The 26,175-nt window shown below is 36.6% G+C and overlaps 1 protein-coding gene across 6 annotated transcripts in view; it reads right to left on the reverse strand.

The window, feature by feature from the left end:
- Dus1 (Dihydrouridine synthase 1) overlaps nucleotides 1-26,175 on the reverse strand; it is a 592,604-nt gene that overhangs the window by 9,507 nt on the left and 556,922 nt on the right. For all 6 annotated transcript variants that reach the window (XM_067082566.1, XM_067082568.1, XM_067082570.1 and 3 more), the window contains 4 exons: nucleotides 17,408-17,567; nucleotides 7,445-7,640; nucleotides 3,611-3,859; nucleotides 2,761-2,903 (listed from right to left, as the gene is read on the reverse strand). In XM_067082566.1, the coding sequence (XP_066938667.1) occupies nucleotides 2,761-2,903; nucleotides 3,611-3,859; nucleotides 7,445-7,640; nucleotides 17,408-17,567 (748 nt within the window). The remainder of the gene's footprint in view (nucleotides 1-2,760; nucleotides 2,904-3,610; nucleotides 3,860-7,444; nucleotides 7,641-17,407; nucleotides 17,568-26,175) is intronic.

A 26,175-nucleotide genomic window follows, 5' to 3' on the forward strand; every position in this document is an offset into this window, starting at 1 on the left:
ATACAGACAGTATCCCCAATATATGATAAAGCAACCTCTTCAAATGTCTTCCCCTGCTCACCACTCTCCTGACTCAGTGAAAGTATTACTCACTTGCTAATTCTGCTAAGCAGCTGAAAGCAGATAACGATGAAGCGACAATCGTAACAGACAATAGAACCTATGGGGCTGGTCACCTATTCAGAGTACAACTGCAAGCAAGCACATGTCATCCAAAATTTAATTATGGTCTCATTTTTGGTGTTAGTGATGCTATTAAATTTCGTTGATTATTATATTGTTTAAGTATGTATGTATGTATGTATGTGTGTATATATATATATAATATACATACATTATATATATATATATATATATATATATATATATATATATATATATATATATATATATATATATATATATATATATATAATATATATATATATATATATATGTGATTTTTCCACATTCAAATTACAGTAGTAAATCTAATGCTGGCTTCTCTTTTCCTGATCTACGTCGCTTTCTCGAGCTCTGTAGTTCCCTAAGCCATTCTTTCTTTATATGACACCATCCAAAATTATTTCCCAGAGAGATTTTAACCAAATGATATCTTAAAATGGACTTCAGTTACCATTACTCTTTCCTGTTATCCGCCAAATCTTACTTCATGTGAGGGACGTCCAAAGTTTTATTTTCCTCTCCAATAATTGGCTATAAATTCACCGCTTCGATCTGCTGATCCAAAGCAATAATTCTGAGGTCACCTTATGGCATGAGCCTTAATAAATCTGATGAACTTGCTAGCTCGGAAATACAGAGAATGACGCAAATATATTTACTCTCTGAATAGATATTACACTTAGAAAAGCAACATCTACCTAACTCAAAATCTGAAAAATAAAATTAAGTGAAATGTGTTTCAAGTCATTTTACTGCTGACTCTACATCAATGTGGATTTCTCAGGATATGTTAAATGCTCTGCTATTCAGGAATTCTAGTCGTTCGGAGACAAAAATATGCAAAATATCCTCTGAGTATGCTGACTGAGGGGTAATAAGATTCGGCGGTTTGATGAGCAAAGGAAGTGCCGGTTTTAATATTCCACTTCGTTGACCAACTCTTATGAATTGCCTTCACAGAATGACTCCAGGCACGAAAACAGTTTCTCATGGATGCAAAAATGTTCAGGAAAGGTGGGGAGTTCATTTCTCCTATACGTTGTATATTCATATGAATGTCGAAGTTGCACATTCTATAAAAACTGCAAAACCTGATAAAGACATGAATATTTATTTTGTATATAAATGTGAACTTTTTTAAATAATAAAAATAACATGTATAGTGGTAGGAGCTCTTCTCATAGGAGTATTGTTAAATATCATGACAATTTGTGCATCATTTGTCTTGTAAACTTCTTTATTTCCCTTATAATTTGCTTTTCTCCTGCTGATAGAGTACTTAGTGTCTGCTTAAGATATAACGAACCACTTAGAATGTAGTTTTTTTTTTTTTTTTTTTTAACAAAACTCCTGCTTCAGCAAGTCTACGTTCAGCATGATCACAAATGAATTAATAAGAAAACCGAAGCCTGCATTTATGTGTGGTCAGTGGTATCATTTGTATGTGGGCAGCTGGTATATTAAATTTTAACTGTATGTTGGGCTCTCTTGTCTGACATGACACTGTTTCGCTCGCAGCCTCCTTGACCTTCAGATAACTGCTCTCTGCAGCTGAAGGGTATAGGCTGCATGATCCTGTATTTGATACAAGACAGTTCTCGTGGTTTCTATGGATGTGGTTTGGGAGAAACTCCAACTTCTGTCGCCATATTATTTGTCTATTTCTTTATTTGCTGGGTTTTTGGGAGGTGAAAGTGCAGGCAGTAAGATGCAGTCAAATGATTTTTGTGGCACTTATCAACTCCATCTGTTAAAGACTTCTTGGATGATACTAATTTCATTTGAGTTGTGTAATGCATACCTATATAATTTTTCAGGCTCCCATTAAGCTGGCATTCAATTAGGGGTACAATATTACGTATCTTTTCAATCGTGTGGGGAGGGGGGTTTGTTCCCCCATTAACAAAAAAACTTGTTTAAAAGTTCCTGTAATAAATAACTAAATTAATATTATTTGGTCAGGGGGTAGTCACACTGCAGTGTTTATAATTACTCTCATAAAGGACCTTCTCCTCTTTTCCTTGCATTAGACCCTTGTAAAATATTTTTATACATTTTTGGTGCTGTTGCCGTAGTTATCATTGCTTCTTTGGCCCTGGTACCATCTGTTCATGATGGACTATATTTGTCTTTCTACTGTCGGGGACATTGGAGGGGTGGGTAGAGCTCTCGGCTAGCGCGCTGTTGGCCCAGCGTTCGACTCTCCGACCGACCAATGAAGGATTAGAGGAATTTATTTCTAGTGATAGAAATTCATTTCTCGTCATAATGTGGTTCGGATTCCACAACGAGCTGCAGGTCCCGTTGCTAGGTAACCAGTTGGTTCTTAGCCACGTAAAATAAATCTAATCCTTCGGGCCAGCCCTAGGAGAGCTGTTAATCAGCTCATTTCCTTTGGATACACTTTCCACTACAAGCCTTGGCCATATATTCAGAAAAATACGATAAAAACTTAAACAACTATAAACGTGATGATTTACGGAAATACTTTTCAAAAGCGTACCCTAACAATATTAGAAAATAGAGAAGATAGAAGGTCGCGTTGGTGTTACCAATACGCGAATGAACAATACACGAGAGCTTGTAGCTTCTGACCTGGTTCAGGCAACCACGGTTTGTCCCCGGTGTGGTAGGGCATCATCCGTTCTCTTAAGGCCTCCACCACCACCACCATTTCCTCGGCCGTTGAAGTCTTCGACAGCCGGTACCTCAGGTCGAAGTTCTCCGACATGCAGAAACTGGGAAAAGAAAGGAAGAAAAGACGAAGCTATAGTACACGGTATAGTTAGCCATTAATACTGGAATATTTGTGCAAAATATCCGATTTCGAAAAGTAGCTTTCCGACATGCAGAAACTGGAAAAAGAAAAAAGGAAACTATAGTACATGGTATAGTTAGCAATTAATCCTGTAATTATTTGTACAAAATATCAGATTTCGAAAAGCAGCGAGAGAGAGAGAGAGAGAGAGAGAGAGAGAGAGAGAGAGAGAGAGAGAGAGAGAGAGAGAGAGAGAAAAGGTCCTAGACTGGAGATCAGGATCTAGGTGCGCCTATGGTAGATTACCAAAACCAGAGGTCCTCACCAGGCTTCCTACTCCCTTTCACACATTAAGGAAGGGCTTGTGATGGCATAAGGCACCCTTTACTCTACACTACCCACTACTATCAGGATTTGTGATTCATTACGCACTAATAATGGCATAATGATCCTGTTGAAAAACAATTATGATATAGAAACTTTAGCCAAACTATAAACGACAGGACCAAGGGACCTGAAAATGTGACACTATCAAGAGAACGCCCATCTATAATGTTCCTTTGATGACCTATAAAACTAAAAGATACGGCCCATTCATCGTTCTGAAACCATCGATAAAGAACCTTATTGCCATCACTAACTCGCAATATTGCAGCCACACGCTCTTCCGACACAAAGACACTTTACCAGTGATGGAGGAGCTTAAAGGCGTGTCCCCTGGCGTAACTGGTGGGGCAGGGGTACTGAATGGCCAGATGGAGGTATTCCAGGGCCATTTCCCAAACCGGCGGCTGTCGGTCTTTGTAAATGGCCGGATTGTAAAGGTTTCCTTCGGCACTCATCACCCCGTCCACTCCGGTCTCGGCCAGGCACCGTTTCACGTCCTTGAAGTACTGGATGTTGCCGTTAGCAAGCACGGGTATTTTCACCGCATCTCTGAAACGGAAAACATAATAATAATAATAATAATAATAATAATAATAATAATAATAATAATAATAATAATAATAATAATAATAATAATAACAATAACAGCATGAGTCACTAAATTGGTGAAGAAATCCACAGTGGTACAGATGTTAATATATGTTTTCATATTTTAATTTTCTATTTCTAAAATATATATTTAAATCTACACCACTGTGGATTTCTTCACCAATAATAATAATAATAATAATAATAATAATAATAATAATAATAATAATAATAATAATAATAATAATAATGAGAAGTAGAACACGAAGAGGAAAGAGACATTGGAAATTTATTAAGTGTTCACAACACTGATCTGCTAAAAAAACCTAATCGATAAGGCCTTGAAACTATACCACAAATTCATATACATTATATATTAAGATATATATACGTGCAGGAGCAAATATTTTGCAAATAGTAAAAGAACCAAAGAGTATGCTTACACCAATTTACTATTCACACAGCCTCCAAAGCACATGGGGATAAATCAGCAACATTTTTCCATATCAATTATGACGTGCGAGAACTATCTCTCGTTCGATGGGTGTATGTGAAACAACCTCCTCCCCCCTTGATTATGAAGGTTTTGGAGAATGACTTAATGCTAGACCTCACAAGCAATATCAAGAGAATAAATTGTGAGCAAAACTTCACTAACTAATATCAATCATTTCGCGGAAAAAGTACAATTTCAGAACTAAAACTGGCTACTTTTTTGTACTTTATTGTATGAAAACGAGAGAGAGAGAGAGAGAGAGAGAGAGAGAGAGAGAGAGAGAGAGAGAGAGAGAGAGAGAGAGAGAGAGAGAGAGAGAGCCCTATCACTTGACAAACAACGGTAGAACAAAAGACAGGGCCATTAAATGGTGAGTGCATTATCAATAATTTCCCGTCAGTGTCACTTCGATCTAGGCCACTAACGCTAGGGGCAATATTCCCAAATGGTAAACAGAAGCACATTCGACATCATTTTGTGGAAAATTCACGTGTAGTCTACTTCATCTGATGGGAAATTCTGATAGATGAACACATTCACATCAACCATTTACAAAGGCCTTCGTAAATAATAACTGTACATTTTTCTACGCCAGTTTTCAAAATGACCCTATGATATTGCCATCTAAAACGGAATATTTGAAAAATTCTAGTTTATTACGCACTTTTGTAAACTGCACCGTTTCAAGGTAAATAAATACTAATATAGCTAGGAACTTCAGTCACAATCATCAACACATTTCAGCAATAAAAAAAACTACTATTACAGCATACAGACAAAACTACTTGGCAAGGAAATCCACAAGTATTTACGAATATTAAGCCACCAATGAACAAATTTAAACGACAATTCATTCGATTACAGAAAGAGTGGAAAAATTCCGCGTGGTACCAAAATGAAACCAAAATTACAGGTTGAGGAAAATAAAAAGAACAAGGCAGGGAGAGGGGAAAAATACGTAAAACAGAGGAGAGTGGAATTGGTTCTATTACAAAATATTTTCTTCACTAGCTAGGCACAGACTCATAATGTGTAGGTAAGGATATAAAAATGTATGAAAGTTTGAGGTGTAGATGTTCGGAGAGCACACTCGTGAACGAAACCTGCAACCAAGTCATTATTTCTGAACAAGTATAAAGGCTTTACCTTCATGTATATGGTATGCCAAATATCCTTGCAACTATGCTACTCCAACTATCGCTCTCTTTACTGCTCCACCAGAAAAAATTAGCATACAGTAGAAGAAACCTATTCGTATGGAACAAGCCCACCTAAGGGGCCATTGACTTGAAATTGAAGCTTCCAAAGAATATGGTGTTCATTGGGAAGAAGCAAGAGGAAGTAAAGGGGAATACAGAAAGAAGAGATCCCACTTATTAAAAAAGAAAAAAAAAAATAAATATTTACAAAATGTATTAAAATACACGGAGAATAGTATTGGGGTAGTATTGCATTGCATTTTCGCTTGAACTCCCGAAGTTCCAATTGCACGACATCCTCTGGGAGGCTGTTCCACAGTCCAACGGTGTGAGGAATAAAGGATCTGTGGAACTGAGAAGTTCGACAGCGAGGCACATTTACTGCATAGTGGTGCTGCTGTTCAGCAAATCTGGTTGCTCTCAGGGATCAATTGTGAATGTGAAAGATCTCTGTTGAAATATAACTTATGAAAAAGTGACAAACGAGAGACCATCCGTCGATGGTCCAAGTCATAACTGCTACTATTAGGAAGCAGAAACCTACCACCACGAACCACTCTGTCTAAAAGAGGTAAATCTCTGGCAGAAGCAAACATCCACACCGGAGAACAGTATTCCAATAAAGGAAGTACTGGAATACTATAAATACTTATAAAATAAGATTAAACAGATCTGTTGGTTCTGTTGAAGATATTCAATGCACATCTTAAAATTGAATAAAAAGAATGACTTGAAATGGTTCCTAGAATATACCCTGTAATAAAAAAATCTTGTTATAAGAATTAATTGTACTGATGATTCAGTCTACGTTATGACTACTAAAAAACACTTTGGAAAACCAATTTCAAAATAAAAGATCAAGATATAAAAAAAAAATAAATAAAAAAAGTGTATCCCAATATCCCAGTCTGAGTCCCTAATAAATGATGGAATCAGGTTCATATCAATAAAAATATGATTTTTTTTTCTCGTTTACTAGAGCAGGCGGCAGATTGATAGAGCCTTTAAGGTTCTCAGCAACTCTTTACGGATGTGCCCCGTAGGAGGATAGCGCCGTCAGTTCATTTGATGCGGTGCACTGCAGGCATTACTTAAGGTTCTTTGCAGCGTCCCTTCTGCCCCTAGTCGCAACCCATTTCATTCCTTTTACTGTACCTCTGTTACTATTACCTTCCTTCCATCTTACTTTCCACTCTCTCCTAAGAGTTGCTTCAACATTGTTTACAGCGGTGAATGACCTCATAGGTCATAGCGCTTGGCCTCTGGCCTAAATTTTATATTAGTTTTAATTTGCAGATGAGGTTGCAAGTGTTACGCCTTTTTCCTGACACCAGTTTACTCCGGTAACTATTTTTCTTCAATACTGCACATATTGTAATAACAACAATCTTAAAGACTGGCCAAAATCACTTACAATAAAAGTAAGGATTCAATTACATTCAATAAAAATACAATCAAGATATTTTTAAAACATTAATTATTCAAGTCTGGTCATCTTACCTAAATGATCGCTTGAAAAATATCTCCATACTATTAGCGTTATCTTGACGCTGAAAATAAATAAAAAAATTTACTAAATTCCTGATTAACTTGGAAGAACCGATGTACGCACCCGTCTGAAAAACTACTCAAAGCAAATAATTACGAACACAACACATCAAACGCATTCCCAAAAACCCAAAACTGGAATTCCCCAAAATTCCATACTGTGAAAGGAAATTCCAGCCTTTGCTGTGAATCCGAGCTCGCCAAGCGCCTACTGAGCGTCAGTAACCACTGGAGCGTCACACCATAAAACCTGTGCCTCCCCCCTTCCCCATCCTCCTTCCCCCTCCCCTTCAGATTGCTTACTTGACGGCTTTGATGTGAGGCCATGAAGCCAAGCCAGTAAGCGGTCCCTTCTGCTCTCTGGTTCTTCCATGGACGGTGAGCATCGAGGCTCCGGCTCCCTCCAGCATCCGGGCGTATTCCACTGTCCGCTTCACGTCCGGAAAGACGCGAATCTTGGCCGTGACGGGAATGTCCACCTCGGTCGAGGCCCTCTCGACTGGAAAGAAATAACCGATCAGAGATGAAGTTTTGTTTTTCAGTTTACAACACTGGTTACTCAAGTGAAATTATATATATATATATATATATATATATATATATATATATATATATATATATATATATATATATATATATATATATATATATATATATATATATATATATATATATATATACACATAAATATATACACACACACACATTTGACATTATGCGTAAATCTTTTATGGTCTTTCAAGCAATATTATATATTTGACCCTATAAGGAAATCTTTTTATAAACGACAGAAGGATTGAAGTTTTGTTTATCAATTTACAACAATGATCTTTCAAATGAAATTATGTAATTTGCATTAAGCGTTAATCTTTTTCAAGTCTAGAGAAAGTTAAGTTTTGTTTATCAATTTACAACAATGATCACTCTAATGAAATTATATATTTGACGAGTAAATGTTTTTTATAATCGAGAGAAGTACTAAAGCTTTGTTTATCAATTTACAACACTGATATTTCAGATTATATATATATATTTGACATTATGATTTAATCTTTTTATAATCAATAGAAGGACTGAAGCTTTGTGTATCAATTTACAACACTGATTACTCAAATTAAATTACATATTTAATATTACAAGCAAATCCTATTATGCGTCCTTATATTGTCATGATATTCCACGACAAATTTAAACCAGCGAGCTCCGCAAGTCTAACTTGACGTTACTTGTGGTTTTAGAGAACTGACTTCTATAACTTAATATATATAATAATAAATAGCTATTAGCTTCAAGAGTCTCATTATAGAATATCTACGATATCCGCATTACACTTTTCACAAAGCGTAAACTGCTGCACATGCAATAAAAAATAAATTATGATAGCATAACCATCATTAACAATAAATAAATACTTTGAAAAAGTAAATTTTTTACCTTGTATCGGGATCAAATTTCCTGGCTTCCTACCCCACTTATTAAGGTTTAGAAAATAATTTTAAAACTGTGCATACTGCCGTATTCTTGCCACTGATGAAGCTAGCGATTTCTAAATTAAAAAAAAAAAAAAAAAAAAAAAAAAAAAAAAACTGTCGCTATGACTCGTCACTGAAACCTCAGCATCGTATAAATTTACACATGTCGCATTACTAAAATAAAAAAAATATCCATTAACAGAAAGTAGGAGGTTTAAAATGACGTTCTCAAAAAAACCAAAGCACTTATAAAATTACGTCAATGGTAAAATTATTTAATTGTTGATATATTTAGACCCCCATGATATGAAGTCAAAAGTCAGATCACTTAATAAATCACTCGATGACCCACAATTTGAAATCATAGGTCAAATTCTATAATTTTTTTTTGTATCACACAAATATTTTTGTTGTACCTTACTAAAAAATAATTGTGGCCCAATAACAAAATATTCGGCTGAAAAAAATATATATTTCTATTTTTAAAAAATTATTTAAGTTAAAACCTTTTATAAATGTGAAACTTGAAAGCATCTCAAAATTCCACTCTTCTGACCAAGAAACACCACTGGCAACCAGTTTGGTACTTTTGTAGTTCTGTGTACTGATTATCTCGACCAATATAAATTCTATTTTTCCGTTTAAATGACACCCCCCCCCAAAAAAAAATAACTCTTCAGATGTGGTGCATTTTCAATTGCTAATAATGTACCCTTCCAATGATCAAAGGACTGCCTATTATCCAAATAACAAAAATAGTTATCTGACAAAAATTTCAAATACAAATATGGCTGTGGTCTTCAAAAGTCAAGTTAAAAAGAGTTTCGAAATTAACAGTATGAAAAATAATTTTTATAACAAGGAATATAAAGACGCAAGCAGTTTGTCATAAAACATTCATTTGGTCCCATTTTCTCAAGAAATGACAAACAAAATTCTAGCACGACAAACAGTTATTTTAAAAAATGAAAATAAACGGATACTTAATTCCGTCGCTTTTACTCCGATGCTTCAGATGAAGTACAATCTGGTAAAAAATAAACTAATTACTTAATAAATCACGAAAAGGTTGCAAAACAGGGCTCGTTCTCTTACACAAAAGGTGAAAACATGGAGGAGTAACGTAAGGATCTAATACAGAAGTGACTTTACATTTCTCATACATGAGTCAGGAGGTTACTATTACGCTTTCTTAATATTAGGAGAGGCTGGGGAGGGCGGGGTTTAAGAACTGTTACAATTGTAGCCTTCATTCACATCAGTGATAAACGAGAAAGTGACTTCCTACATCATTGGAGCCAAGATCTAGAGACAAGGAGAGGTCAACGCATCGAGAGAGGTCAGCTGAGGTAATATTTTTCGATAATGAGTTGGAGCCCACGACCTTCACTCACCGACTCCAATACGCTCATAAGAAATCAACCAAGTTTTGTCTGTCTATTTTAGATTAAGCTGGTCATATGACAGCACGGGCCCTTGCTTCATGGAGAACCGTAAATATGGTGAAAAGTTTGAAAGAGATTATATGGTTTGGTGTGGACCTTTGGTCTCTGTACAGCCATTTTCTGAACGTCCCTCTTATGCATATATGTTAATGGTGTGCTCTTTAGCATCTTACAGTTTTTGCATCTATTTACCTAGCACTGAACAATTGTTAATCGAATGTGTAAAACATCGAACCAAAGTAACTTCGATTTAAAACAGCTTTTAACTCTAGAAATATAATTGAAAAAGAAAAATGAGCCGCTATCTCAGAGCTTCATTCGAGAAGAAAGCGTCAAGTTTGAGGCAATGGGGTATGACGTTTAATAACTTCAGCACAACTTTCGTCTTGGCAATCATGCCCAACAAAAGAAAAAGTTCACCGTTAAAATACTCTCTCTCTCTCTCTCTCTCTCTCTGAATTTCTATCTATTTTTCACTGCATCTTCTCCCTTCTTTCTCAATAGTTATTATTCCTTCCTTATCTCTCTCTCTCTCTCACTGTCCGTTCCTCCTCCTCCTCCTCCCCCCTCCTCTCTCTCTCTCTCTCTCTCTCTCTCTCTCTCTCTCTCTCTCTCTCTCTCTCCTTCACTGGCTTTTGTTCCTCCTCCTCCTCCTCTTCCCTCTCTTCCCGCCTCTCTCTCTCTCTCATCCACTGCCCGTTCCTCCTCCTCCTCCTCCTCTCTCTCTCTTGTCTAAGCAAAGGAATTCACATTCCTTCCTAACTGCTAAATAAACACACACCATAAGCCTAACACCATAAAAAACATTACCATAAAAAATAAACAAGTAAAATCACAAGGAATGGAAAACGTCAGGATTTAAGTGTTGTCGTGGTGAATCATTTACACAATAATAATAATAATAATAATAATAATAATAATAATAATAATAATAATAATAATAATAATAATAATAATAATAAAATAAACTGTTACTACTATTATTCGTGATGTGGATATATTCAAACAAAAAAGCAAACTTTCACATATAATACCCACAAGACGGAAGAGAGAAAACCGATTTTAAATGTACATTAAGAATTAAAAACCAATTCCACGACGGTATACATTTATAAGTATACTCGTTTGCTTTTTTGTCACAAAATCTTGAACGCGAAAATGATGATATTCTTCATATGCTTTTAGTATGCAAATTTCTGGATGGTTTCAGCATTCGCTGCAGATTTCGGCTGGATGGTACACGAGTCTACATACACTTGGATACAGAAAATACAATGAACTGTATTTATGTTTGACTGTATACAGCTGACTCGTTAAAGTTATTTTTGAACATTTTTATTGGCAATAATTTTCTTTTTGTTGTGCAGGAGTGTTAAACATGTTACTGCTAGGTGATTTCATTGAGAATGTCAGTTATACTATTATTTCTCTCTCTCTCTCTCTCTCTCTCTCTGTACATATATGTGTGTGTGTGTGTGCGGCGCGCGCGCGCTCACACACACAAACACGCACACATATACATACATACATACATACATATATATATATATATATGTATATATATACATACATACATACATACATACATACATACATACATACATACATATATGCCTCACTGAGGTGCTCATTCCATCGTCCTTTCCGCTGGATACAAATCTTTCTCAATTATAGAATTTCAATACGATATTTACCGATACGGCTGATGGATTCTCAAACCTTTGGCGTCGCCATTATAGATTATACACAAAAACGACGAATGAAATCGTATCTTCATTATGTGTGTTTAACAGTCTTATATCCCTTGGATATCGAAGGTGTAAAAGATACAATACTTCGATCGAGATAGGACAATAATACTATATGAGCTTGTTTCCTAGATCATTAGGATTAAATCAAAACTCCTGATCTGTTACAAGGGCAACAGTTTACCATTATAATCCGGTCCATAATTCACTGTTCGGAGGTCCGGGCAGTATTTTCCCCAAGACCGAAGTACCGGGACCTTTCCTTAAAAAAAGCGGGACGCCATATCTTAAAAACTAATGACAGAATTATCTTGAAAATAATCTTATTATGTTTCCCACACCCAAATTAATCTTCGCTAACCTAACTCAACCTTACCAAAGCTAACCTAACCTAAGGACATGGTAAAAAAACTGGGGCTGGTGCTATACTAGCATATATTTCAGGAGTTTACATCCGGCAAGTTACCTACAAATGACGCCACCCACAGCACAAGGATATTTTAAAAATAATAATAATAATAATTAATATTATTATTATATTATGATTAGATTTGATACCATAAGGGTCATTACGAAAGTTCCGCACGTAGATGAGATGAAAGGGAACGCAGATGGCTTGGACATGTCCTTCGCACATCCCCTGGGAGAATTGTACGTGGTAATGTAGGCTGGCCTTCTGCGAGGGAGACCAAGCCCTACACCTACTTGAATGAGAGCTATGAGAGATGGGAGGGTGGGGGGCAGAGGCGCTGGAGATGAGTGGAGATCTGTGAAAGATAAAACCACAACTGCTTTGGAGGCGATTCTGATGATGACGATGAATATGATTTGGGGAATAACGTTGTTGGGAGATTTTAGTGCCTCCTCTAAACCCACTTTCCCTTAAACAACCAGGCACCTTTCTTAGGATGCTAACAAGCTGAAATATTTCGAAGCAGAATATTATATCCGGGGCAGTCAGTCGACAGTTTTGAAGATAAAAGTTTTTAATTTCGAGATATAAACAGAAGTTGACGAATATGCAACAAACACAAACTGTAAGTGCGTTTGTGCCCCTAAAAGGGAATAATTTTGTTCAGTGTCTCCCAATAAAGGCCGGATGCCAGCTATTGATCCGCAGCTAGAGAGAGAGACAGAGAGAGAGAGAGAGAGTGTGCGAGAGCAAGTAGAATGGATGGGTCAATATAGGAAAATGGAATCCTAAAAATTAAAGTTGTTGGTCGATTTTGCAAGCAACGGCGTCGTTCGGACTTGCTGTAAAAAGCATCGTCGGAGCTTTTATTAAAATCGTTAATCAGTTTTATGCCCTTTCAACCATAACCCCCTCTTTTTTTTATTCTACTAGTACTATAGCCGGAGATTGTGAAGGGGGATTCCCACCAGGTTGACTGGTTCTCCAGGATACCTGCCAAAGGCCAATTTCCTGCATCGTGGCGACAGATATTCCAAACAGCGCCTGCGTACTTCTCTCTCTCTCTCTCTCTCTCTCACACACACACACACACACACACACATACAAACACACACGCACACACACGTGTAAGCATATAATTATGCATACACACAAGTATATATATATACACATACTGTATATATATACATATAATATATATATAATATATATACACATATGTACATATCCACACAAAACATCCTTTCAAACGCATAACCATGAATCCACAACTACCAATCTCTTCTACCAACATTGGGCGGCCCTTAAAGTTGTTGCCTTTTCATTTCTATACATATTGCAAACACGAAAGGATATGTTCCAGAACAATGAACAGAAGACCAGAGGTATGGTGAACGTGTTAAGAACGCGTTGCTGACAGTCAAATCGAAAGTCAGTGTAATAATCATTGACCTGTAGTAATTACAAAACTTAAAATCTTTCAACTGTATGTTACGGTTGGGTCTTTCATAACAACGTGATCCTTTCCATTCTATACGTACCGGTAGCATCTTAAATAAAATCTAACTTACTACAAACAAATTTCACTCATAAAACTACTAACAAATCCTTTGGGCCAGCCCTAGAAGAGTTCTGTTTTTAACTGAGTGGTCTGGTAAACTACTCTTTACATAAAAAAAAGGTGGCCATTTTGTAGATGATGTGAATTCGTAAGTTGGCTGCTGTGATCCACTCATCTTATTTATTACATATATAACAAAATCTAAAATCGTTAGGCGGTTTCTTCCTTGGTGGGTGCTATGGAAGATGATATTTTCTTTGACAAAACCAAGCAATATTTCGCCAGAACTGACCTCCATCGTTACCTCTGCACAGATGAAACATGGACATACATGTTTGTCTGTGAACGTTCATGCATGCGCGCGCACACACACATATATATATATATATATATATATATATATATATATATATATATATATATATATATATATATATCAGTATATATATGCACACACACAAACATATATATATATATATATATATATATATATATATATATATGCATATATATATACATAAATATACATACTATATATATACACATACATAAATATACAAACTATATGCATTGTATATATATATATATATATATATATATATATACATATACATATACATATACATATATACATACTGAACCCCATATGAAAACCTAAATCGATATTTTAAATATGCAATGTACGTATACTTCCGTATTTGAACACTAAAACGCTTCTAAATATGCACCCAAATAACTTCCGTAACTTTTTGGTTCCTTTATTGGACTCCATTAACGCAGAGGACGCCGTTTTATAACTTTGAAGGAAAACTAATAGCGGCATATTATTACACGGCTTCCCGCACTCCCAAAGAAACGAGGTTTATCCCTGAATTTTCATATTTTCAAAGTTTTCTCTCAAAAGAGCAAAAAACTTATGCCAAAATCTTACGAACATTCGAGCACTATAACCCACTAAAATAGGACCGGAATTTGATGCTAATTTCTATTAACATCCACAATTAAATTTTCATCTATTGCGTTCACGGATAGTTTCAATTAACTCTAATTATTTCAAGGGGATGACATAATGACACTAGGCTCTCCATTTTATTGAATTGCCATTTTAGTCTTTCATTACATTCCAGACCATGAAAACCTGTAATAGATATCACTGTTCCTAAGCACTTGAAAAATTCAACTTCAATTCTTTCTCCATCTAACGTTATTTTATCCGTTTGTGCATACTCTGTCCTCATTGCTAATATTTATCTTTCTTCTGCTTCATGCTCAAAACTGGCATCACTTCGATAACACTTGTCTGGGCCCGGAGCTTCATTTTGGATTTAAAACTCCATATAATTAGCCACAGCCACGGCCCATGGCTATCCTTTTTCTTTTAACTAAAATCCAACTGAGTCAGGATCACAACTCAAATATAATGTACTGTTTCAAGCTTCTTCAACTGCGTTTTTTTACATGAATTGAATTCAGTATAGACTTTAGGCCAAAGGCAAAGCACTGGGACCTATGAGGTCATTCAGAGCTGAAAGAGAAACTAACAGTGAAAGGTTTGAAAGGTGTAACAGGAGGAAAACCTCGCAGTTGCACTATGAATCAATAATAGGGGAGGGTGGAAAGTAAGTTGGAAGAAAGAGAATATGATAGGAGGTAGAGTAAAAGGAACGAAAGGGGTTGCAGCTAGGGGCCGAAGGCACGCTACAAAGAACCTGAAGTAATGCCTACAGTATACCGCATGAGGTGTACTGACGGCATTACCTCCTACGGAGAACTTTTTTTTTTTTTTTTACAGAAAACTTTACGAAAATCGGTCAGTTAGTGCCTGCATATTATAGTTACACTAAGCAGCGTCCTCGAGCAGGAATCAGAGAGTAGCGCCGATTTCTCGATGCTACACACATTCACAGAGTTCTTGGAAATCCGTCTCACGATGGGGATTTTCTCAACAATATTTTGTTTAGTAACTCTTGGTCTAACGACAATTTTCACGGAAAATTTCACCAGTCTCTCTCTCTCTCTCTCTCACAAAATATTAGAAAATGCAAAGATTTACCCTTTTCTTACCCTTAAGTGTCTTACGACCTAACAACTCTCCGAAAATACCAAATAGAAAATGCAAGAAACTCGTTTACCTAAAAAAAAAAAAGGTGTGTGAGAGAGAGAGAGAGAGAGAGAGAGAGAGAGAGAGAGAGAGAGAGAGAGCCGACAGAAGGTGGGCGATTTTATTCTGAAGAGCAGGCTCCCAAGGTGTAAATCGGCCAATTTTGGTCTATCCCAGAATTTTCTCCTAGTAACCAGGGAATATTTCCCTCCACTATCCCGAAGCACGACTTATGTTCTGCCACGAGGATTTCTTTTCTATCTGCTGAACAAACACTTATTGAGAAGCTCCTAACAGGCATAAGAAACGTTCCAGCCACTCAAGATATCATGCAGAAGTGGAAATTCACAAGCAATCGTTTCTGTTGGCTTAATACCTGAGTTCATCGATATTACTTATATTTACATTCATGCGGCTAAATCTCATTCTCCTTCCCTTATATTTGATATTTTATTTTATATGTACACATACACACAAACACACCACACGTGCACGTACACACACATTATAATATATATATATTATACATACATACATATATATATATATATATATATATATATATATATATATATATATATATATATATAAATGAGAGAGAGAGAGAGAGAGAGAGAGAGAGAGAGAGAGAGAGAGAGAGAGAGAGAGAGAGAGAGAGAGAGAGAGAGAGAGAGAATCATTAAGTATTGATTTTGAAAACAAGTATTTACATTTTCAATATGCATGTAACTCACACACAACAAAATATATTCAATTATCGGAGTTGCTTTGATCTAGTTTCAAACACGATGAAAACCAATTAATATCGAAATTAGCTGCTACATAAAATAAACAACGTAAAATACGCCGCTACAATCGGTCATAAAATCAGCTGCAATAAACCCCTGAATGGGTCTACAATCGGTCATAAAATCAGCTGCAATAAACCACTGAATGGGGCTACAATCGGTCATAAAATCAGCTGCAATAAACCACTGAATGGGTCTATAATCGGTCATAAAATCAACCGCAATAAACCCCTGAATGAATCTACAATCGATCATAACATCACCTGCAATAAACCACTGAATGAATCTACAATCGGTCATAACATCAGCTGCAATAAACCATTAAATGATTCTACAATCGGTCATAACATCAGCCGCAATAAACCATTAAATGAATCTACAATCGGTCATAACATCACCTGCAATAAACCAGCAGATGTCTCTACAATCGGTCATTAAATCAGCTACAATAAACCCGTACGTGAATCTACAATCGGTCATAAAATCAGCTGCAATAAACCATTAAGTGAATCTACACTCGGTCATTAAATCAGCTGCAATAAACCCGTAAATGAATCTACAATCGGTCATAAAATCAGCTGCAATAAACCATTAAATGAATCTACAATCGTTCATAACATCGGCTGCAACAAACCAGTAAAGACTCTACAATCGGTCATCAACTGCAATAAACTAGTACATGAATCTACGTCGGAACGTTGACGCAATCGACAGAGAAGAAGGAAGCTCGAGAACTTACTCATCGTCCTGACGAGGTCCCAGTCTTCCTGAAGGAAGGCTCCGTAATGCCCCCTACGAGCTATAGCTTGAGGGCATCCCAAGTTCAGGTCCACGGCGTCGCAGTTGGGGGCAGCTAGCTGGCACGCTGCCACAAAGGTGTCGGGGTCATTGGCGCAAAACTGCAAATGGAAAAAGAAACAATATGTTGGGTTAAATGTCACGAGCTAAGAAAATTCACATATCAATTTTATTGTGTTGTTTTCTAACAAAGTGGCTCACGGGCATACACCACATTCACTTGTCACTTCACAAATTCATATTCGAGATTTTTCTCAACTGCTGTTCCATACTGATGAAGAGTGATACTTAAGTACATACTGAGCGTTAATTTGAAGATACAGATAGTCCAAGTTATGATACCACCGATAAACAGAGAACGATACACAAAAATAACACTTATTTGCAAATGAACATTTTAACGAACTGTACATTGTACACAAAATAATATACAATCCGGAAATGGACACAGCAAAGGCAAGCGTAGCAAAATGAATTCTGCACATGTACTTACAATAGGAGCACAGCACGATGAAAAACAGAGGAAAATGCTTTTGTTTCCAATGAAACGGAAATCCGAACTTAAACTTTAAGCATGTGACAACATCCTTACTGACAAATGGTGTGACGATCCTAAATCACTCAAAATGAAACAGGCTTAATAAGTCTTAAATCAGCTGTAAGACTATTAAAAATGCGATGAAATTTCAATCAAAAGTTTTTCTGCTTCGTCTACCTTCATTTGTTTGACTAGTTGACTGACCCTTTGGGTCTTCACATTCATTACTGTTAATGCGATTGTTAATTCCACTGAATTCCTCTTGGGGAGTTTCTCTGTCGAAAAATCATTACAGTCAAATTCAATAAAGTTCTGGGAACCAATCCGGTTACAAGCAGACCTGGGAATATCTCCGCCTGAATTACACGAAACGTGAAATCCTCATGCAGATTTTCCAAATGAGAACATTATACTTCCCGGGAAAATTAACGTCCCGTAAAATATCATCCTCAGAATCACCTCTCCTTTCTTGTTCACGACGAATCCTCCTTTAATTCTCATGAGATGAACTCGTGTCTACACTTTCTGCTAAACTGAATATCAAGAGGATAATTACCGGGGCCCTTTGAGCACAACGATGTCTCGCTAACGACATGGCTCTTTTAAAAAAATAAGTTAACTTGCAGTGGCGTGAGTTTAAGGCTACTTCACATTTCTTGATGATTATGTAGTTGTTACATGACGCAGGATTTCATTCATTTGAAATCAAACACTAAAAATATTCACTTAAAAATAATAAATCGGTATGTACATTTTATGCCAAGATAACGATTTCTCATAATGTAATAGAGATACTTAAAATGACCAAGTTGAATTGGTTTGCCACTGCTATATTCCAAGATTAAAAACAAACGGAGAGTTTTTATGCGATGTGCACAGTACACAGCCAGAAAACTAAGTCCATATGATAAACCATCATTCCCAGTTATTCTCATTAAGAAACGCGAAGAGTTTCAACCTGAATATTGCACGATAACTTATAAAGTTCACAAGTACTCCAGAAGTGCCATTCAAAATTTCTCTCTCTAAATACGCACAAAACGCAATAACGATCACCTTCGAGAACATTCACATAACTCTGAAGGAAAAAGGATATTGCAATTTTTCTTATTTTAGAAATTCCCTGTACCACCTGATCCCATTAAAAGCCAGCAACAAGAGTCAAATTATCACTCGCCATAAGCACTAGCTTTTGACGTCATGACTCGACTCGATTCACTTTCTTTACTCCAGGTCATTATGAGAGAATCCTTTACGACAGAGGACACGTATGGATAACAAAGCTTCCTCAGGCAGGTCCCTAAAAGGACCTTTGTAAGCCCTGAGCACCAGCAACCAGCAGCTGAGGCTCAGTTCACACGTAACATTTACAGCGCCACTAACGGCGGACACAGACACTAATTGGAGGAGCCAGATGGCGGCACCGTAGCCCCTGTTATCCCCTTTTCATTGTTTACGAAGCCCGCGATATTACCTTTCCCTTTATGAAAATAATCCCACCCAAATATGAAGTCCAACATAAACAAGTGGCTAATGGCTCACTGGCTCCCAAGGCATTTACTTTTAATGAGCTTCACAAGAATGAAGCCATTTTCCCATAATGGGACTCTTAAATTCAAACGCCGTCTCCAACACACAAGCGCACGCACGCGCACACACAAAACAGAAAAAAAGGAGGCAATTTAGAAAGAATTCCATGAAGAGGGTTCCATTAAAATCACAACAACATTAAAGGAAACGGAGCACCGACTGACTTCTACTTTTTTATAAAGATCACATACACGTACAGGCACAAAATATAAATATTATCTATTAGTTTCATTTCAAATACGTTCTCGTATGTCTCTGTGAACGGAACAAAATATGTCAAATGTTCTCGACATTTTTTCACAAAAAGGTAGTATGGGGTAAAAAGTGGGGTTTATAAAACACACTTTGTGAAACTTACAAGATTCAATTCTTAAGTGGAAAGGGTTTAAAATGTCAATTATGAAAGTTAATGTTCCATGGAGACAGGAAACACATTTGGCATACAGGTAACAGTAGAGAAAATCGCCATCTACTCAGCCACACAACCTAAAAGTAATAAAAAAAATAATCTGATAAAAACAACCTGAATTCTTATTCGAAGTCAAATTCAGTTCCATACCATCGAAAGACGTGTACTCATCACGTCTTGCAGTTAGACATGAATTCTGGGCAGCAGGACTGTGGACAGGTGGGCGGCTCCTTTCATCTCCACCTTTGACTCCCAGCTAAACGCCGGTACTTATTTACAGCTGGGTCGACTGGGTAAGCACTAAGAGAGAATGGACCTCCAGATCTCGCAAATAACATCGCAGTGCAGAAATGCCTGCCAGGTAGCCCACAGAATTCTGATTACTAAACCACGCGCACACTGATACTTTTTACCGTTTAGCACAAAAGTTTTCACCATATTCAGGGTTGTAAAATTGCAGTTTTCAAGAATTATTAAATGTCTTTAGCACTTAAAACACTGTTTCCATCAAAAAATACATCTGAAGGAAAGGAAATTGCAGCATTCTTCGATTGCATTTGAGAATAGTTTCCCCAGACGCAAATTAAAACCAGCTGCAAGTCTCAATTCATTAGAATCATCTTAATAAAAGAATAAAATTCGCAATTATCTTAAAAAAAATAAAAATACAGTAATTCTCAATATTAAGAATAAATCGCACATCACTTCCTTGTCATCTGTTGTAAAGTTCCCGACATAGTTTCTGTACTAAAGGTTAACCAAACAACTCACAAAAATAAATAAACAAATAAATATAAATAAAATAAAGAACCAAGGAAAATCGACGACAAACCACCAGGGTGTCATGAAACTTGGACCCAAGATCGGAGGCGGGTTGACCAGCTATGAAACGTAATGAACAAAATATAAGTTACGTAATGGTATAGGAAAACATCGGTTTAAAGTACTGAAATGCCGTATTCTTAAAACCTACTGCCTACAGGGAAACTATCTTGAGAAAATACAGGTCCGACAACAGACCTTTTCTAAAAACTATAACAATGAATATTGCTCCAGGTAAAGTCTCATGTCTTTGGAGATGAAATAAACATGTAAGAAATGCGCCCAAGTTTCTTCGGCGCAATCGAGTTTTCTGTATAGCGTATAATGCTGTATGAAACTTTCAGCCACGGCCCATGAAACTCATGAAATTTCAGCCACAGCCCAATTTTGGCCTGTGTTGTTGGCACCTAAAGCTGTGCCAGACGCACGATCATGGCTAACTTTAACCTGAATTAAAGTAAATACTACTTAGGCTAGAGGGATAAAATTCAGTATGTTTGATGATTGGAAGGTGGATGATCAACATACCACTTTGCAGCCCTCTAGCCTTGGTACTTTTTAAGATCTGAGGGCGGACAGAAAAAGTCCGGACGGACAGGCAAATAGCCATCTCAATAGTTTTCTTTTACAGAAAACTAAAAAAAAAAAAAAAATGATGCCGTTGTGTACTTCAAACATTTTTGGTAGGTCTCATTTGCATATTAATAATGGATCAAAATCAACATACTGAACCGTTCCTCCGAAATTTTTTTTCTCTCTTTTCCTTCTCTTTAATTTGAATGGTTTTCACCATGAGCCTCGCTTTACAAAAAAATAACATCAATAGTAATTACACGACATTAAAATACTTGCTAAGCGTGCCGTACCCCAAAACTGCATTGGTGCACAAAAACGTAATAATTATATTAATTTTGCATGGGTGTTACAATCTAGGTTTTGCTATTGTATGAAAGCATACTAGTAATATGATTCTTTTTCTCTTCGATAAATACTGACGGTCTAAAATACGCTAAAAAAAAAGTGATGTTTGATCAGCCTCATGAAGTCTGAATACTTCACTTTTTCAGAAATGACATTTTGCCGCAGAGTGAAAGCAAACCACCTACATTTGAAATTTAGAAGGAAATATTCTAAACTGCTTGTAAGAAAGAGCAAGCGATTCATCAGAACTTCTCGGCAAAACCCAGCCTATATACCCATCATAATAATTAATACGAGCAAAGAAGATTAATTCCTTCGCCTGCAGCAAGCAAATCGTTATATAATCACATTTAGACCTCGTGAGCATCAAACTCCCCAAAGGCGGAAAATTACCCTCGACTAGTACCCAGCTAAATACTTCAGTTCCAACAATATAGATTTTTATGAGTTACTCGACGTTCCTCAATAAAAGAACAATTCAATATTCCATAAACCTTCCCATGGCGTGCGTACCAAATGCCTATTTGGAAGCGGGACAACAACAAGAATTCGATCCTGGTGGGGGAAGCATGTTGTGCGCGCACCATAAGCAGTGACGCTCACTGGAGCCACTCATTCATCACACACCAGGAGTAATTGAATTCGTGACCTATACTTTAAGTATAATATTAGTTAATATAAGAGAAAACGCTAGACTTCCCTTTAATGCGTTAACAATTGAATACTGATTTTTGTGTGTGTGTGCGTGTGTAATAATAACAGGCCACCGCTCACAGTCAATGCTCTGCTCTGAATATACTCAAATATTGTGCATTCTTTGAAGTGACAGGTCGTTCGTCGTAACTTCTTCCAAATGATCCGAAAAGAATTGCATGTCCTTTATCAAGTATCAAACTAGCGTTGGAACACAAGTACTCTATGGGTTGGTCCTTCCCTCCACGCCCTCCTTGCATCTATGAGTAAATTTCCCTCCTAGACTTAAAGGAAAATAAAAAAAAAAAACAATAATTCTTTTGGGAATGAATTAGTGAGATACTTGACACTGCTTCTTAGCGACTCTTGTCAAGAGAATAGCGAATATAATTAGAGAATTTTTAATTTATCCCTACGGCTCGCGTCCCCCTTGGAAATTGCTGGCGTGCCCCCAGGGGCGCGCGCCCTCCAGGTTGAGAACCACTGATGTAAAGAAAATAACTAACGGACAGGAGAATGCTACAAGCCCAAGCTTTGACATACTATTATCCATGTCGAAAGCTGTTGGAAAACGAAACTACTTCAATACCAAAATGTATCATGCTGTTGAATTCAGGCATGTTTTCCTTCAGTGACAACGAAACATATGCCAAGGGTATTTCAAAAGACATGACTAATAAAGAGAAAAATGACAGAAGCAAAAATGTTAACATTGACGTATTTTACTGAATTATAGTTTGTAGGCCAAAATCAACCCCTCATTCTAAGTTGATCTTCCGTAAAAATACCCAAAATATTTGAAAATCTGACGTCATGCTTATTTATCAAAAATGAATGTACAATGGACTGAGGAGATAATATCACTAAGGTACGAAAAATCTTTAAGTAATATATATATATATATATATATATATATATATATATATATATATATATATATAGATACACATATGTATAGAGAGAGAGAGAGAGAGAGAGAGAGAGAGAGAGAGAGAGAGAGAGAGAGAGAGAGAGAGAGAGATGAATTTTCCAGGATGTCAAAGACTATTCTCTCTCTCTTCCTCTAAATTCACATCTTACTCTCATACTTGTTTCAGATAAAATGCACAAACAAAAGCCTTCCCTTTAATAAACAATAAGTACCTCGATACGGCTTGAATTAAGAAGTCAAAACCTACAGGACAGTCTCCATTACAGTAACTAGCATAAGATTTGTTTTTACAGAGAGAGAGAGAGAGAGAGAGAGAGAGAGAGAGAGAGAGAGAGAGAGAGAGAGAGGAGGGGTCTTAAAATGAGTCAGGACGTGGAAGAGACGCCAAAATACCCAACCAGATGTCAACGACGGAGGGTTTATAGGCCAGCTTAATGGGGTCTGGTGACTAGAGTCTGAACATTCATACTTACCTTGGATTTCTTTAGCAACTTAATAATATTTGTAAATACGGCTGAATACGGTTTACATTAATCTGGTTTCATAAGAAACTGGTGTGCATTATCATTTACTCAGGTGTCAGTAAAATTATAAATATATTTAGTTTGTATGTGTGTATATATATACCTCTATATATATTATATATATATATATATATATATATATATATATATATATATATATATATATATATATATATATATATATATATATATATATATATATATATATTATTACGATCTCGCCTCTCGAGATCGACAGGTTCTAAACGAAACAAGCAATTAACAAGCAATTGGGCTGTAATGACTGACGAGAGGTGACAAACAAAGGAGAGAGGAGCAGAACAAATACAAAAAGTTACCTAAAATTAATTTATTTACAAAAATTTACAAGTGAGTCAGGTCCAGGAGAGAACAAAAACTTAAAATACCAAAATCAATGAACAAAACACATGACAGCAACATAAAATTCACATAAATACGAAAAAAAATCATAAGACACAGGCAGCATAAAATCATAAACAACAATAGTAACAATAAATAATAAACAAGCAGCATAAAGGAAAAAAAAATCGAGAACTGTAAAAACCAACACTGCAGGACAACTAAACAGAGCCGACACGGCAACCATCACGTCCTCAGAAACAGTTCTCCCAGACTGGACTCCCACGACAGAGCCGATACGACAACCATCGCGTCCAAAAGTATGTTCTCAGCTGCTCTACTGCCGTGACCTGCTGCTGACCTGGACCTGACTGGCGAAGTCTGACACCGTCCACCACACGTCAACTCGCCAACAAGAAAAACAAAAAAAACAAAAGGAGGCAACAATCCACCAAGGGAACAATCGACAAACGATTGTTCCTAACACCTCCCCACCTAACAGAAAAAAAAATTACAAAAAATTTTTTTTTTTACAAACAAAATACTCCCCCGATGCTGCCACACCCCCGCCAGCCAAAACAGAACCAATCCTGGCCTAAGGTCGCCAATATTACGATCTCGCCTCTCGAGATCGACAGGTTCTAAACGAAACAAGCAATTAACAAGCAATTGGGCTGTAATGACTGACGAGAGGTGACAAACAAAGGAGAGAGGAGCAGAACAAATACAAAAAGTTACCTAAAATTAATTTATTTACAAAAATTTACAAGTGAGTCAGGTCCAGGAGAGAACAAAAACTTAAAATACCAAAATCAATGAACAAAACACATGACAGCAACATAAAATTCACATAAATACGAAAAAAAATCATAAGACACAGGCAGCATAAAATCATAAACAACAATAGTAACAATAAATAATGAACAAGCAGCATAAAGGAAAAAAAATCGAGAACTGTAAAACCAACACTGCTGGACAACTAAACAGAGCCGACACGGCAACCATCACGTCCTCAGAAACAGTTCTCCCAGACTGACTCCCGACAGAGCCGATACGACAACCATCGCGTCCAAAGTATGTTCTCCGCTGCTCTACTGCCGTGACCTGCTGCTGACCTGGACCTGACTGGCGAAGTCTGACACCGTCCACCACACGTCAACTCGCCAACAAGAAAAACAAAAAAAACAAAAGGAGGCAACAATCACCAAGGGAACAATCGACAAACGATTGTTTCTAACATATATATATATATATATATATATATATATATATATATATATATATATATATATATATATATATATATATATATATATATGTACGTGTAGGTGTGTATGTGTGTGTGTTTGTTCGTGGGTGTATAAAAGGAGACAAAGAAAGTGCTCGGGTGCAAAATTATCCAGCCATTCCTTCTCGTTTGCCAAAGATAAATTTGTTCTCCTTACGAGACCTGGCCCCATCCTAAATGACTTTCCTTATCCCTAGCGTCAGATTCTACGAGGAGCTGGGAGAGAGGTGTCTCTAGAAATTTCCTTTCTTTTCTTTTTTTTTTATAAGTCTTCCTCTTACTGATTCTACGTTAATTTTCCCTCAGAAAATGTACACAACATTTTGGCTGTAGTCACTGTATACATAGTCAAAGGTACGCTGGATGTATAATACATTAGATACAATCATATTAGTGACATTAAAGCTTTAGTGAATGAGAACTACATAAAAACTATAACTGATAAAGTGTACCTAATTTTAAACTACATATCCACAATAAACGTACAGTGTACCGTACGCAGTCTTAATTACCCAGAAATATGTCAAGTTCATCCTTACAACCTAATGATAATTTGTTCTATAATTTCACCTGAATTTCACAAAGACCCAGAGGAGCTGACGGAATTAAAGAATCAAAGAAGGAAATCATGAG

This window comes from Macrobrachium rosenbergii, chromosome 39, assembly GCF_040412425.1.
Source record: "Macrobrachium rosenbergii isolate ZJJX-2024 chromosome 39, ASM4041242v1, whole genome shotgun sequence".
In the NCBI taxonomy this organism is placed as follows: domain Eukaryota; kingdom Metazoa; phylum Arthropoda; class Malacostraca; order Decapoda; family Palaemonidae; genus Macrobrachium; species Macrobrachium rosenbergii.